Source organism: Elephantulus edwardii, unplaced genomic scaffold (assembly GCF_000299155.1).
Source record: "Elephantulus edwardii isolate Elephantulus edwardi_28Jun2011 unplaced genomic scaffold, EleEdw1.0 scaffold00221, whole genome shotgun sequence".
Classification (NCBI taxonomy): domain Eukaryota; kingdom Metazoa; phylum Chordata; class Mammalia; order Macroscelidea; family Macroscelididae; genus Elephantulus; species Elephantulus edwardii.
In genome coordinates, this window is record NW_006399971.1 from 4,714,615 (window position 1) to 4,729,963 (window position 15,349).

At 40.0% G+C, this 15,349-nt stretch overlaps 1 protein-coding gene across 1 annotated transcript; it reads right to left on the bottom strand.

The window, feature by feature from the left end:
• Positions 1-5,054: 5,054 nt before the first annotated feature.
• On the bottom strand, positions 5,055-7,633 carry LOC102848889 (homeobox protein prophet of Pit-1-like). The gene is made up of 3 exons (XM_006898136.1): positions 7,525-7,633; positions 6,109-6,341; positions 5,055-5,387 (listed from the first exon to the last, which is right to left on the bottom strand). Exons 1-3 carry the CDS (start codon positions 7,631-7,633, stop codon positions 5,055-5,057), a joined length of 675 nt encoding a protein of 224 aa, XP_006898198.1.
• Positions 7,634-15,349: the final 7,716 nt, after the last annotated feature.

Here is a 15,349-nt window from a genome sequence, read left to right on the forward strand (position 1 = left end):
ATAGTTTAAAACTTTACATAGTTTGTCTTCATTATTTTTCTGAGCCCTTTCTTTCCTTAATGTAAGATTTTGTGATTAATCAAACTGTTATCTATTAACTTTTTCCTTTTGAGTTTTCTCATTACAAAGTAGTGTTACTTTTATAATTTATAAAACTACAATTTGGGAAAGGAATGGGCAATCCCATTTATTGCCCCTCAAAACCTGCTGGGAAAAGAAAAACAAAACAAAACAAAACAACCAACCCACCCCATCCTACTGAAGGGTCAGCTATGGGTCAGTTCTGACTCAACAGCACACAACCACCATTAAGATTTTTTTTAAATTTTTTAATTTTATTTTATTATTTTTGTGTGCGTGTACCATCAAACCAGATCTGACTTGTACAGGAGGAGGTTGTCCCTCCTTACCCGGCAGAGCATCTGGTGGATTCAAACCATTAAGATTTTGAAAATACATATTCCACTCTTGCTCTTCAAGGAGCTGCAAAAGGCTATTTTTAATTTTATTTGTGAAGGAAAGATACCCCTAATAAGTGAAGCTCTTCTGAAAAATAAAAACAAAATAGGAACCATTCATACTCCTTGACTTTAAAACCTACTGCACAGCCATAGTAATTAAATCAGCATGATGGTACAATGATAGACATATAAACCAATGGAATAAAATCAAGAATCCAGAAATCAGCACATCTACCTCTGGTCAATTGATATTTGACAAGGAAATGGAACCCATTAAATGAGGAAACTACATCCTCTTTGACAAAACGTATTTTTAAACTGGATATCTAACTGCAGAAAATGAAAGCAGGATCCATATCTCACTCTATACATAAAAATAAACTCAAACTGCATCTGAAACCTAGGGGGGAAAACCACACCTCATAAAGAGTATTACAGAAAAAAAAATAGGAAAATAATTTAGAAGCCCTGATCTACGAATTGTGCTAAGATTGAGAAGATTGGGAATTCCAGAACACTTGATTATGCTCATGTGAAACATGTACCTAGACCAGGAAGCTATTGTACAAATAGAGCAAGGGAACACTACATGCTCCAAAATCAGTTGTGCATCAGGATGTATCCTTTCTCTACACTCTTTTAATCTGTATCTGAAACAGATGAGGCTGGACTTTATGAAGAAGAATGTGGCATCAGGATTGGAGGAAGACTCATCAACATCCTGCATGATGCAAATTATACAACCTTGCTCACTGAAACTGAGGACTTGAAGTGTTTGCGGCAGAAGGTCAAGGACTGCAGCCTTCAATATGAAGCTCAACATCAAGAAAACAAAGATCTCACCACTGGGCCAAAAGGCAGCATCATGACAGATAAAGAAAAGGTAGGGGTTAACAATTTCATCTTGCATAAATCCACAATCAACACCCTTGGCACCAGCAGTCCCAAAGTCAAAAGACAAGTTGTTTTAGGAAATTCTGCTGTCAGGGCCTCTGTGTAGTGCTAAAGAGTAATGATGTAATCTAGAGACAAATGCACACCTGACAAAGGACATGGTCTTTTCCTTTTTATAAATTTTTTTTTATTTTATTATTTGTGTGTGTGCGTGTACCGTCAAATCAGATCTGATTGGTACAGAAGGAAATTGTCCCTCCTTCCTCGGCAGAGAATCTGGTGGACTTGAACTGTGCGCCTCTGGGATTGCAGTGCAGCTTCCTGCCACTAGGCCACCAGAGCTCCCCGGACATGGTCTTTTCAATTGCTTGTTAATGCATCTGAGAGGTGGACAGTGACTAAGAGTGACAGAAGAAGAATTGATGCCTTTGAGTTGTGGTGCTGGATAAGAGATTGAACATGGACTGCCAAGAGAACAAACAGATATGTCCTGGAGAGAGGGTAACCAGATTGCTCCTAGGAGGCAGGGTTTTTGAAACTCTGTCTCACATATTTTAAGCAGGTTACCGGGAGAGGCCAGACCTTAGAGAAGTACATCATGCTTGGAAGGGTAGACGGTTAGTGCAGGACAGGAAGATCCTGGATGAGATGGATCAACACAGTGACTGTGGCAATGGGAACAGGTGTGTCAGAGACAGCATAGAGGAGGCTTCAGGGGTATTCTTCATAGAGTCACTATGAGTCATAATTGACTCAACAGCACATAAAAACATCAACAACAGTCTGTGATACGAGTTTGCTGTTGTTGTGTACCACAGAGTCATAACCAACCCATAGCTGACACCTTTGGTGGGTTTTCAGAGGCAGTTAATCACATGAGCGGAGATTGTCCACCATTCCCTCGCAGAGCAGTGTGTGATCTCACTGTGTGCCTTCAAGGTTGCAGTGCAGTTTCTTGCCACTAGAACACCAGAGCTTCCAGGCTAGCAAATAGCCAAAAATGAACTACCAGGAGAGGACAAAATTGATGAAGAGAACCTTATAAAAAGAAAAACTCTGTTTTCATAAACACCCCCCCCCCAAAAAAAAAAAACCAAACAACAAAACCAAAACCTTTCCCAATAGAGTGAAAAGAAAGGCCACAGACTGGGAAAAACTTGGGAACAACATTTCAGATAAGGGATTCATTAGCAAAATTTACAAAATATACAAATGCCTCCACAAGAAAAAGACTGACAACCCAATCACAAAATAGGAAAAAGAAATACTCTTCACTAGGGAAGATATCTAGATGGCCAACAAATACATAAGAAAATGCTCAAAACCACTAGCAATTACAGAAATGCAAATCAAAATGAGATACCATCTCACCTCAGCAGCAATAGCAAAGTTTAATAGGACAGCAAATAATAAATGTTGGAGAGGATGTGGAGAGATTGGAACTCTCATGCCCTGCTGGTGGGATTAGTAGCATAATAGTGCAACCACTATAGAAGGCACTTTGGCATTTCCTCAATATGACCCACTTCTAGGGCCATAATACCCCAAATAAATCAGAGCTGAGGCACAAAGATATGTACATGTACATTCATGACAGTGCTATTCACAATAACAAGAAGATAGAAACAACCCAAATGCCCATCAACAAATGAATGTATAGAGAAACTGTGGTACATTTATACAATGGACTAGTATGCAACACTACAGAGCAATGAAGAATTTGTAAAATACAATATGGGAGAGTCTAGAGGACATTATGTTGAGTGACATAACTCAGTTACAAAAGGACAAATGCTGCATAAGACCACTATTGTGAAAGCAGGAAGGTAACTAAGGGATGGGGTATAGGGGAGAGCAGATTTATAATATATGGATAATAAACACTGTAGAGGCCAGGACAAGGGAGGATCAACCTGGGAAGAATCTATATAAGAACAATTCAGCTATTGCAACTGGCAAATAGGATGAGGCAATGCATCCAACTTAAAATGGTAGGCAGAAAACGAGAAAGGGGGGTGAAAGATGGGTGAGGGAGGAAAATCACAAGGCCACAGGGACTAGTGAATGGATGGAAGGATGAGAGAATAGGCAAGGTACAATGGGGACTTGATAAGAAGGGATGATATAAGGCATGGATCAATAGTAACGGATTAGATAAAACACAATGTATACGAATGACTGAATAAAACAATGCACATAAATGAAACACAGTGCATATGAATGATTGTATGCAAACCAATTAAAGGAAAAAAAAAGAGCTGTTTCCATGAAAAAGAATTTTACCGAGGGAAGTCTGGATAAAATGACAAGACCTTTTGGATAAGAAAAATCAGTATTTTAAAGTTTTCAGTAATAATCCCATAGGGTCAGCGATAGGTTGGTTTCAACTTGATGGCAATGAGATATATGAAAACATCGTTGTGTGTCATCAAGTCGGAACTGATCCATGCTGATCTTCCAACAGGTTTTCAAAGGCAGTAAATGACACAGGAGGAGATTGTCTATCCTTCTCCTGCCAAGAAGCTGCGGGATCCCAACCACATACTTTTGCATTAGCAACACAATTCCTTACTACAAAGCCATCAGAGGACCCATATCAATATCAATATATGAGTACTTAAACACATATAACTCACATAAGCCATGCACTTAAGACAAAAATGGAAATGGTAAGTAAAAATGAAAGTATTTTAAACTCTTAGTAGGAACAATTAAGTGAAAAAATTAAAAAAAAAATTAAACATACCACTCAGCTAACAAATTGACAAAATGAATTTTTGATTCTAGAATTGTTTGAATTAAAATCAATTGATGTTGAATCAATCTTGACCCATGACAACTTCATACATGTCAGAGTAGAATGAAGTTCAATAGATTTTCCCTGGCTGTGCCCTTTTAGAAGTAGCTCACCATGTCTCTTTGGAGGCAACCAGGGTTGGGTTGGAATCAGGAGGCTTTTTTTGATCAGAAATCCAGTTTTTAATCATTTGAACTACCTAAGAAGCTTTGTTTATAACATGTATGTATGTATATATTATTCAAATAAGGCACTGATAAGTTTGGTAATCTCTATCATTATTTATTTATTTAGTAGGAAATAGAAGCTGGAGTTTAGAAAACCAGTGAGGAGCATAAGATCTCCAGATGAGAAGATATGGGACCAGAATAGGAATGAGAAGAATACACTCAAGAAATATTTCTAGGTAAGAGAGAAAAGGAGCTAATGACAGATTTGAGCGGTAAGGTGAGTGATGGAGAGGATATAATAAGAACATTTTACATTAAAAAAATTTCATTAAAATCAGCTATAGACAGGGGGAAGAACTTCAGCTGTGATCTCACTGAAGGAAGTCCCTCTCTTCTTTATTCATCTCCTTGTAGCAGCAGCAACAATTGCCTCCATAACATCCTCCCGTCAGTTCCCTCCTCTGAAGCTTTTTGCCCATATCATCCATTAAGCCACATCCACAAATTTTATCTATCGTCTTTGTATATCTTTATCGTAATATCTCAATATTCAATTAATAATCTCGAGCTGCCCCTTACAGTGTTTCCTCTCCATTACTAGAAAGAAAAAAGAGTGAGAGAATAAGGAATGGGGGGTGGGGTGGGAAGGAAGGCAGGAAGAAGGGTGAGCCTCTGACTTTCTCTGTGCTTAGTCAGTCACAGGATAGAAATCACCTTATGTGCTTTTTTATCTTAGTTCCAGGACTTGGGTGGTTCTAGGCTGAGGGGAATCATGGGTGGAGGTGGAGGGCAGGATAGATGAGCTGGAGGAGTTGGATGCAAGGTCGGGTACCAATCATCAGACTGATGTGGCGGAGCAAAGGGAGTGTTGGCTGGGGCAGGAAGGACCTGGTGATAGGGGTGAGGGAAGCAGGCAACTGGTGGAGGTGGTGTTGAGTAGGAATAGGGGCAAGCAGAGGACTCAGGCAAGAAGCCAGAGAAGGTGGCAGGAGGTAGATGGGCTACCGGCTGAAGAAGTGATCGCTCTTGCTTTCGCTGCTTAGCTCTGCGATTCTGGAACCAGACCTGTGGAAAGAGACCACATCACAGCATCTTTTTCAAAAAAGGAAGCACTATCACATGCACCCTCTTCTCCAATGAAACAATATATATGAACAAGAGGTGAACTTCCACTAGGCCAGAGAAAATAAAACATGTACAGAAGATTTGATTGAAGAAACTCTTTACCTCATCCTTGCTCTAAACATGTCTGACTTTCACAACTTTGGGTGAGCAGGAATTGTCAATTTCAAACAAGAAAGGAATAAACAATACAGTGACATTTTCTCTCCTCAGAATGTTTTCTCAAAAATTAATTATTTGAGGTTAGAGTTTAATTGCTATGACAAGGCCAGATTTAGGATCAGATTTTTAAGATTTGTAAGGTTATATTTAAGGCTAACTTTAACATTAGCAGCTGGTTCAGTTTCAACGCTATAGTCAGGGACTATACATTTGCAATATATATTTACAATTATATACACATGTGAACAGTTAGGATTGACTTGTTACAATTCAGATCACTATCATGTGTTGAAAAATTCAAGTGAGAACAGGTTAGAGCTGAGGTTTAACTCAGTGACATTTAAGCTTCAGGTGAGGTTACATTAGAGGTTAGACGGAGCTTTCATCCTGGTAGATGTCTAGGTTAGTGTTATAATAATATTCATGGACGTATATGCACAGGTAATCCCTAAACCTTGAGGCTGCATTCTTCTTAGAGAGAGGGAGCAGTCTGAGGAATCACCTGGATCCTGGCTTCACTGAGGCCTGTGACCTGGGCCAGACCCTCACGGGCCCAGATGTCAGGGTACTGATTCCTCCCAAAAGCTGACTCCAGCTGCTCCAACTGTCCTGGGCTGAAGATGGTGCGATGTCGGCGCCGGGAGTGTGGACAAACCTTCTGTGTGCCTTGCTGGGAAAGCTTTGGTCTCCCCACTCCCACACTGGAGAGCCTCTTGCAGAGCCGAGTGCTCCTATCTGAGGAGGGAGAGGTGGGGAGAGAAATGGTGCTGGAGTGGGACCACTCGTTTGGCTCCAGCTCTACATATACTGGTCCCCCAGATTCTTCCTAGCCCCCCTCAATGCGGCTCCACTTCCACATACTCGTCTTTTATCTTTCATAAACATCATTTCTGGCCCCAGTTCATGCTTCACTTCTGAGTACTGTAGCTTGCTCTCTACACAGGCTCCACTCTTCATATCCACTCCACGGACTGATACTCATACCTATGTCTCCTTCACTATCCTGTTGTATGCCCACCCCCTATTACACTCTGCCATGTAAAACAGGCACCTCATCTCTCCTTTGCCTTTCTGAGGACATACACTCCTCACCTAGATCTCAGCCTGTGAATCTCCTGTTTGCTGTCATGATCTAACCAGCTTTCCAGATCTCTATATAAGATAACTGTTATGTGTTCGCTACTCTGAGTCCACATTCAACATTTACTATTCTGCTCTCATCTTGACACACTCCTCACCTAGGAAGAAGGTGAGACATTCACCCCTGTTCCACTCAGACACACCCTTGCCTTCAGGTACACTTCATCTTCTCCCCATATCTTTGTCTTGGCCCCTCCACCAGCTTGCAGGAACCTGAGCTCGTGGGAAAGGCTTGTCTCTCCTCCCTACAGGCTCACTAAGCCTCCACACTAATTAGTCTGAGAGCCTGCGAAGAGAGAACAGGGAGGGAAAGGAAACACCTGGAAGGCACAGACTCAGGAAAGATGTCTGGTGCTAAGACACTTATCCCCATGGGGACCAAGGGGTTTGCTCCCAAAGCTTGATGCCTACCTTGAGGACACATTTGCCAACCCAATAGCCCTTTGTACTCCCTGGAGCTGGAGGCTTGGTCCCTCCAGTTCCTTCTTTCAAAGAAGGCAATATCGTGCATAGAAGTTGGGAATGAGGAGACTGAAATTTCAGCTCTACTCCTGCCCCAACCTGAGGTATGCTATTTAGTGGATAACACAATACTGGATTTCCAATTCTCTAATCTAGAAATGAAATAATTTATACTGACAGTCCTCTAACAGTATTCAAAGTTTTAACATTCTAGAATTCTATTTTTTCATTTCTTTTCTTAAGCCTCCTCATGGTGACTCCTTGCTGCTCTCACCCCTCATTGCTACTCATACCACATACTCAGCGATTCACTCACCCACAGTGGAGGTCTGAGTGTCAGCTTCTGGATATCTTTCAGGCAAAAGGCTGCTGTGAACTCTTCCCTTTTTCTGCTTACTCTGTTGATTCCTCCTCTCTTCTTCCATGGCTAACAATGAAGACCAAAGACTTCTTGTCTCCTGTGTGGTGAATCTGAGTTCAAGTTAGTCTTTCTGTTTCTGTCATTCCCTTTACTCTATGCCTGCTATCTTACTCCTTATTCCTCTGTATAGATATGGCTATAGTAAATATAGAGATACAGGTTTGTCTTTTTCACTGCCTCTCCTCTTTGACTCTAATGTCTCATTCTTTCACGCAAGTGTATTGCATTTTCTCTTGCCTTTACCATGGGCCTCTGTCTTTAGTTTTCTCACTCTGTCCCTTCTCTCTGCAAGGACACTGCTCTTGCTCTTTTCTCTCAGCTGCCTTCTTTGCTGCTGGCTGTCCCACACTCACCACTTCACCACGCTCTCTCTGAGTCTTGGAGGAGTGACCTCCTCCTCGCCCCCTGTGGGTCCATCCAATCATTACCTGGTCATTAAAGCCCCATCCTCAGTGGAGGATCACAAGCCGGATGAAGGAAAGTGCTCTGTTGGAGGGTCCAGGGATTGGGGCCAAAGGCTCATATTCCCAGAAACCAATTCTTTTGTCCTTTTAAATCCCCTCCTGGGAGCAGGCAGGGTAAGGAAGAGAAAATACATTCCTCCTGTGACCCTTCTTCAGAGCCCCACTGGTGGGGGAGAAGTGAAAACGGGGTGCAAGTCAGAAGCAAGGTGCACATGTCATCTGAGATCTCAGCTTGCAGCTGATAATCAAAGACCTATTTCTAGGGGAAAAAAAAACCCAACCCACCCAAAAAATAGTCATAAGTACATTCTGACCCTTCTTGGATACACTGTTATCCCAGGATACATTAGCCACTCCCTCAAGACAACCTGAACCAATCCAAAGATGAGTCTGTGGGACACCATAGTACTTTCTGATTTCCTCCCTGCCTCTAAAACCACATCCTTATTCACTCAGAACACTTTAAAAAATTTTTTTTAAAGTGAATTTGAATGAAAGTTTACAGAGACTTAGGAGAACATTTTTAACACTATGACTCATGCAGACCTTCAGAAATCCCTGACCTTGACAGGCATCTGTTTCCCAGGTACCTCCTGACTGGTAGGCCTTCAGGAACCTACAGAAAGTGGATGTTCCTGTGTCTAATATTCTGATTCTTCAAGGAAGCCTTGACACACTCAGAATCCATAGCCAATCAAGACAATCTGACCCCCAGAGTTAGTACTTTGCCTTCTGAGATCACATAGACCCAGTAAATATATTTTGACATTCCCAGAACACTCTGAAGCCAGCAGCTCGGAGTTCAGCTGCAGCAGCCTCAGCGGCTGAAGTTCGGGGTGGGGGTGGGGGGTGTCAGTGTCACAGTGTTTAGCATCACAGCAACCATGAGTTACCTCTGCACAGTAATGCACAGACCAGTAATACATCACTTACAAGAATGTTTGATAAAAAACAACTTAAACCAGGCCCTCAGGCCTATGGCCCTCGGGCCCTAATGGGTTTATAAATAGGAAGTCCTATCACATCACCTCCCTTCCCTTGGCGAATCAACATTATATCCTACTGCTCACCAATCCCAGCTAACATCTTCTGTAGAACCAGCTCCTATAGATGACTTTCAAGCTGGTTTCCAGGGCCATACTGCTGACCAAAAAGGATTTTTAAATAGGAGGCCTTATCACATCACCTCACTTCCCTTTGCAAATCAACATTCCACCCTACTGCTCATCAATCCCAGCCAACAGCTTCTGTAGAACCAGAAAACAACTCAACAGCAACTGCTTTGACTTAAAAAAAAATAAATGAAAAATTTATTTATTTATTGAATTTTTTTAGATTTTGATGAAAGTTATTAATGAACTTGGATTTCCATTCATTCATTGAAACAAAGCATGGCTTTGTTTTGTTTTAACCTCAGTCTCAGAGGCTTCCCAGATTCTCCAGGACCCGATAATACAATAATTTTAGAAATGTATTTCAAACCCCCAGGGAACACTGACAGACTTCCCAAGATAACACTGCAACCTCTGGAAATGTCCCATCACTTTAAGGATAGGAGGAAGGTAGGAGAGAATATAAAGTAGTAATGTGATAGAAAAATGAATGCTGAATATTGCTGCTGCTTAATGTGATCTTGGGATTTGTGGTATGTTGGAGAAATTAATAATTTCTTGACATGTCCATGGAAGATCAGAGTGTTTAAGAGAGTTAGAACATTATAAACAGACAAGATGGCCTGTGGTAAGGAGTTGCACTGCCACCCCAAAGGCAGAAAATTTGAGTCTATCTGCTGCTTCAAGGGAGAAAGATGGGCAGTCTCCTCCCTTGTGATCTGAAAACCTGATGTAGAGTCAGTCATAAAGTGGTTCTCACTAGAAGGCAATGAGTATGTGAATGTGAAAGAGTTCCTTTATGTGATGTAACAATTTTGTATATTGGCATTAGTGGCAATTATGTGATTACATGAATCTCTGCATGTTGCAGATGGAGGGCAAAGTATATTAACAATTATTAAAAATGGGAGAGCACACCAAGAATGTATAAGTAAAAAGAGGTAAAGCAGGAGGCAGTTTTCAAACAACTGAAACGAACTGAAGCACTAGTCCCAGCTTCCCTGTGTCTTTATTGAAAACTGCTAGGGAGAAAATAACAAAGAGAATTCCATGCTAATGAAGTTAAGCTTTCCATTGAAAGCCTTATGCCTGACTCAGGAGAAAGGGGTGAGTAAACACAATACAAGAATCCCAGCCCAAGGCCTGTCTTAGTGCCCACCCTTGTAAACATTCAAGGATTACCTTAGTGCTTCAAGGTGTATTTCAGCTTGTATCTGCCTCCTTCATATCCTGATACAGCATTTGGTTTATTATAAATATTAAGTATGAAATTTGGTTTCTCATATCTGCATAAAATTGATTACCTTGAACTATACATACAGAAAAATGACAACATATGAAAATTGATAAACTCACTATGTCCTACAAGAAAAATAAAATATTGAATAGTATTGTACCAATGCCAATTTTATGGGTTGTCACTGTTGGCAAAAGCTGAATGTACTTAATGTCTTTACAACTTGATTCTGAATCTGCAATAATTAAATAGCAAAAAAAAATTAAATATATTCTTCTCTTCTAAGACAATCTTTACTTTTCCAGACTCCAAGATCTACTGGTCTAGGCTGAAGCCACAAGGACAATTCGATCCAGCAGGACATTGATTCTATACAAACAAGCCAAAGAAATAAAAAAAAAAAGTCCTAGAGTAGTTTTTTTACATTTTGAATATCCTAAATATTTAGGAAACTCTGGATCTTCCAGTGTACTTGAGCCCATACAACAAAGGAACTTTCTCTGATCCCCAAAGATTCTAATCATCAGGACATCAGAACGTCCAAAACAATTTGAACCCTTGGTATGCTGTTATCCTATAAGGATCTTCCTGACACTGAACTGTTGGAGTAATCTGAGCCACAAGGACGTGATGGCCTACAAGTACATTCTTAGAATATCATGACCATCCAAGACAAAAAGACACCCCAGAACAAGACAACCTTCTTAATATTCTCATTGAATTCCTACCATCTTATCAAGCAGACTGACAATATAAACTTCTGCATATTCCTTCCATCATCTTTTGGTATTCCCAGCATCATGCAAGATTTTGCCCTTAGAATACTTCACTATCACAACTTGAGGCTTAAATTTGTTCTTTAAACTGGAGAAATGTGTAATGGATTATTGCATTTGTTTTTCTAACACTAGCTCTTTGAGTATTTTGCTTTAATACTTTGCTTTGTCTTCTTGAGCTATCCTTTGAAATCTTCCATTCAGCATGCTTCCCCCTTTATCTTGGCTTCTTTCCATTCTAGTGCAAGTTTCACAGTCTCTTCTTGACATTCATTTTGATATTTTCTTTTTTTTCTGTTTTTATAATGACTTTTTGCTTTTTTCATGGATGATATCCTTGATCCTATCCCACAACTCTTCTGCTCTTTGGTTATTAGTGTCCAGTGCATCCAAGGGCACTATGTACCATTAGTGTTCTCCAGGTATAGTTGTTGAGCTGTTGAATACCAGTGAGTTGGAACTAATGCATAGCCAACCCTCCACTGGATTTTCAGAGGCTGTTAATCACATGAGAGGAGATTGCTCATCCTTCTCCCATGGAGCTGCTTGTGGATTTGAACTGTGTGCCTTCAGATTTGCAATACAGTTTCTTACCAATAGGCCACCAGCACTCCCTCCAGGTATAATTGTTATTGATTGCCGTCGAGTCAAGCACAGCACTTAGTGATCCTATGAACCAAAGGCTTGAAGCCTTTCTATAACTTTCATCATTTCTCAAAGTTCATAGAGTTTCCAGAAGCATGTTGTTTGGGAAGTGGATGCCACTACTGATTCCAGGTATAGTAGTGCATCCAAAAATAGTTTCTGGAGCCAGGTTGCTATCTTGAGTTTATTACTCTGTATCTCTGTCAGTTACTCCCTCTTCTCTCGTTTCTAACCCTCTTAGAATGATTTCATCTGTGTCAACAACTTTCTTGTACTTGGAAACACTAGATAGAACTTTGAAACTCTTTTGGAGGGCCACTTTATGAAATTGCAAAACAGGAACAAAAGTGCTAAATAAGACAGTACTAAATCATGGTAAGGATACTTCTTGACCCTTGTTCTGTCTTATCTAGGAACATGTAAGTTGGATAACTAAAAATTTTCCACTACTCTGTGCATATGAGTGATCTCAAAGGTGCTATATTAATTTAGGATTACAAAAACATTTTAACAAATAGAAAAATTTATAAATATGAACTCTGCAAATAATAAAGATAATGATAGTCTCCTCACAAAAATGAGAATGTTATTGTATGCCATCAAGTTGGAACCTACGCACAGCTGACTTTCCAGTAGGTATTTAGAAGCAGTAAATCTCATGGGATTCTGTCTATCCTTCTCCCACGGATCAGCTGGTAGATTCGAACCATGTGCTTTTGGGATTGCAGCACAACTTCTTACCACTAGGCCACTAGAGTTCCCTAAGATGGGGAGAGTAAGAGTTAATAAAAAAATATTTATGACTGTGTTTCTTGAACATGTTGTTGTTGTTAGCTGACATTGAGTCAAATCCAACTCATAGCAACCCACCCTCTGAACAACAGACCTGAACCCTGTCCTATCCTGTGCCACCCTCACCACCTCTTACACACTTGAGTTCATTGCTGCAGTCACTGTGTCCATCCATCTCACTAGGGATCTTCTTCTCTTTTGATGACCCTCCACCTTTCCAAGCATGTTGTCCTTTTACAAGAAACAAACCTCTCCTAGCAACATGCCCAAAGTATGAGAGATACTTTGCCTCCATGGAGAATTCTGGCTGCACTCTTTCCAAGACATAATCTGTTCTTTTGACAGTTCATGGAATTGTCATCATTATTGATCTGGTTCCTGATTCAGGCCATGGTCTTCTCAATCACTTGCTGTACATCTGAGAGCTGGACAATGAATAAGGATGATACAAAAAGAATTGAAGCCTTTGAATTGTGATGTAGGAGAAGAGTACTGAATATTACATGGACTGACAAAAGAACAAACAGATAAGTTTTAGAGAGAATGCAGTGAGAATTCTCCTTAGAGGTAAAGAGGGCAAAGCTTTGTCTCTCATACTTTGGACATGTTTCTAGGAGAGGCTCTTCCTTGGAGGGAGACATACTTGGAAAGATGGAGGGTCAATGAAAGAGAGGAAAATCCCTAGTGAGAAGCATACATTCAAGTGTGTCAGACTTGATGAAGATGGCATAGGACAGAGTTCAGGTCTATTGTTACTAGAATTGCTGTAATTCATACTTAACTTGATGGTACTTGACAACAATAACAACAACAACATGGTTTCTGAGAGACTCTAATTTTCAGAACTATTCTGATTCTGGCATATTTCTTAATCTCTACAGCACAAAGCATACTATTATTCTCTAGGACAAATGAACTCTCCAAGAACCCTTGACCTCAGTGTATTATTTACCAGTTGCTGTTGAGTTAATTTAGACTCTTAGTGATCCATTGTGCATCAGATTAAAATTGTGATCCATAGAAATTTTTTCCAATATTGCACTATTTTGTTTATAAAAATTTGTGTGAAAGTTATAAGTAATATATCATGTTCATAGGATAGGAAGACTTAATGTTATAAAATGACAATTCTCCCAAAGGCAATTTACAAGTTCAATGCAATCCCAATATAGATATCAATTCCATTCTTCAATGAAATGGAAAAGGCAATTTTCAATTTCATTTGGAATGTAAAGAGATCTTGAATAAGCAAAACACTACTGAGAAAGAGAAACAAGGTAGGAAGCATCCTCTGATCTCAAATACACTTCACAGTCACGGTGGTCAAGACAGTATTGTACTGGTATAGCAACAGACACAGAGATCAATGGACTAGAATTGAGAACCTAGAAATCAGCTAATCTACTTGTGATCAACTGATCTTTGATAAGGAGATGAAGTCAGTTAAGAGCAGAAATGACATCTCTAACAATGGTGTTGGCAAAATTGGAAAACTATCTGCAGAAAACTTAAGACTCACACCATACACAAAAACCAACTTCAAGTGGATCAGGGGCCTAGAAATAAAACCAAAAGACTATAAAAGTCATCAGAGAGAAGCTGGGAAGAACTCTACAACCAGGAGAGAATAAAAACAGATGAACGAGACCTTCTAAGAATCAAATCCCTAAGCACATTGAAAAATTTCTCCAACAAGGTAAAAGGGATACTTAGAGACTGGGGGGAAAAAAGTCGTCAACGATATATCTGATGGGAACTTCAATTTAAAAGTTTCTCAACAAGAAAAAGGTAAATAACCCAATTCAAAATGGGCACAGGATGTGAATAGACATTCACATATCAGAGAAGACATTCATATGGCAAACAAACACATGAAAAAAAGTACAAAATCCCAGGCTATGAGATAGATGTAAAGCAAAACATCTAGCAGATATCATCTCACCCCAGCAACAATAGCAAAGTTCAACAGGGCAGCAAACAACAAATACTGGCAAAGTTGTTAAGAGATTGGAACTCTTGTGTAAAATGGTACAGCTGAAAGTGGTCTGGCACTTTCTCAAAAAGTTGGAAATAGAAACACCGTTTTACCAGCAATTCTACTACGGGGAATATACCTTAAAGAAGCCAGACCCACCACTCAAACAGATGTATGCACAACCATGTTTATTGCTGCATTATTCACAATAGCAAAGAGATGGAAGCAACTCATGTGCCTATCAACAGATAAATGGATAGAAAAACTATAGTACATTCACAAAATGGAATATTATGTAGCATCAAAACCCAACAAACTCATAAAACATTACACCACAGGGGAGGGGTGGAGGACATTATACTGAGTGAAATAACTCAATCACAAAAGGACAAGTACTACATAACACCACGTTATAAAATATGACAGATGGGGTGGGGATTGGAGAGAGAATGGGAAAATAGTGGCTAAATAATGAACACTCCATTAAAACAGATGAGGGGAATCAAATGAACTGTGGGAAGAAATATTACCCATGAAGAATGCATAAGGTCATTACAAAGAAGGATGAAGAAAACAACTATGAGATATCATCTCACCCCAGTCAGAATAGCAAAATTTAACAGAACAGCAAGCAACAAATGCTGGTGAGGTTGTGGAGAAACTGGAGCCCTTATTCACTGTTGGTGGGAGTGTAAAATGGTGCAGCCACTGTGGAAGGC

What these genes read in the sequence shown, in the direction of transcription:
- LOC102848889 (XM_006898136.1), bottom strand. Translation starts at nt 7,633, where the DNA reads ATGGAAGAAGAGAGGAGGAATCAACAGAGTAAGCAGAAAAAGGGAAGA. An exon ending in CACTCAGACCTCCACTGTGG is followed by an intron (nt 6,342 to 7,524) that starts GTGAGTGAATCG and finishes CTCCCTCCTCAG; the next exon opens with ATAGGAGCACTCGGCTCTGC. An exon ending in TCAGTGAAGCCAGGATCCAG is followed by an intron (nt 5,388 to 6,108) that starts GTGATTCCTCAG and finishes CTCTTTCCACAG; the next exon opens with GTCTGGTTCCAGAATCGCAG.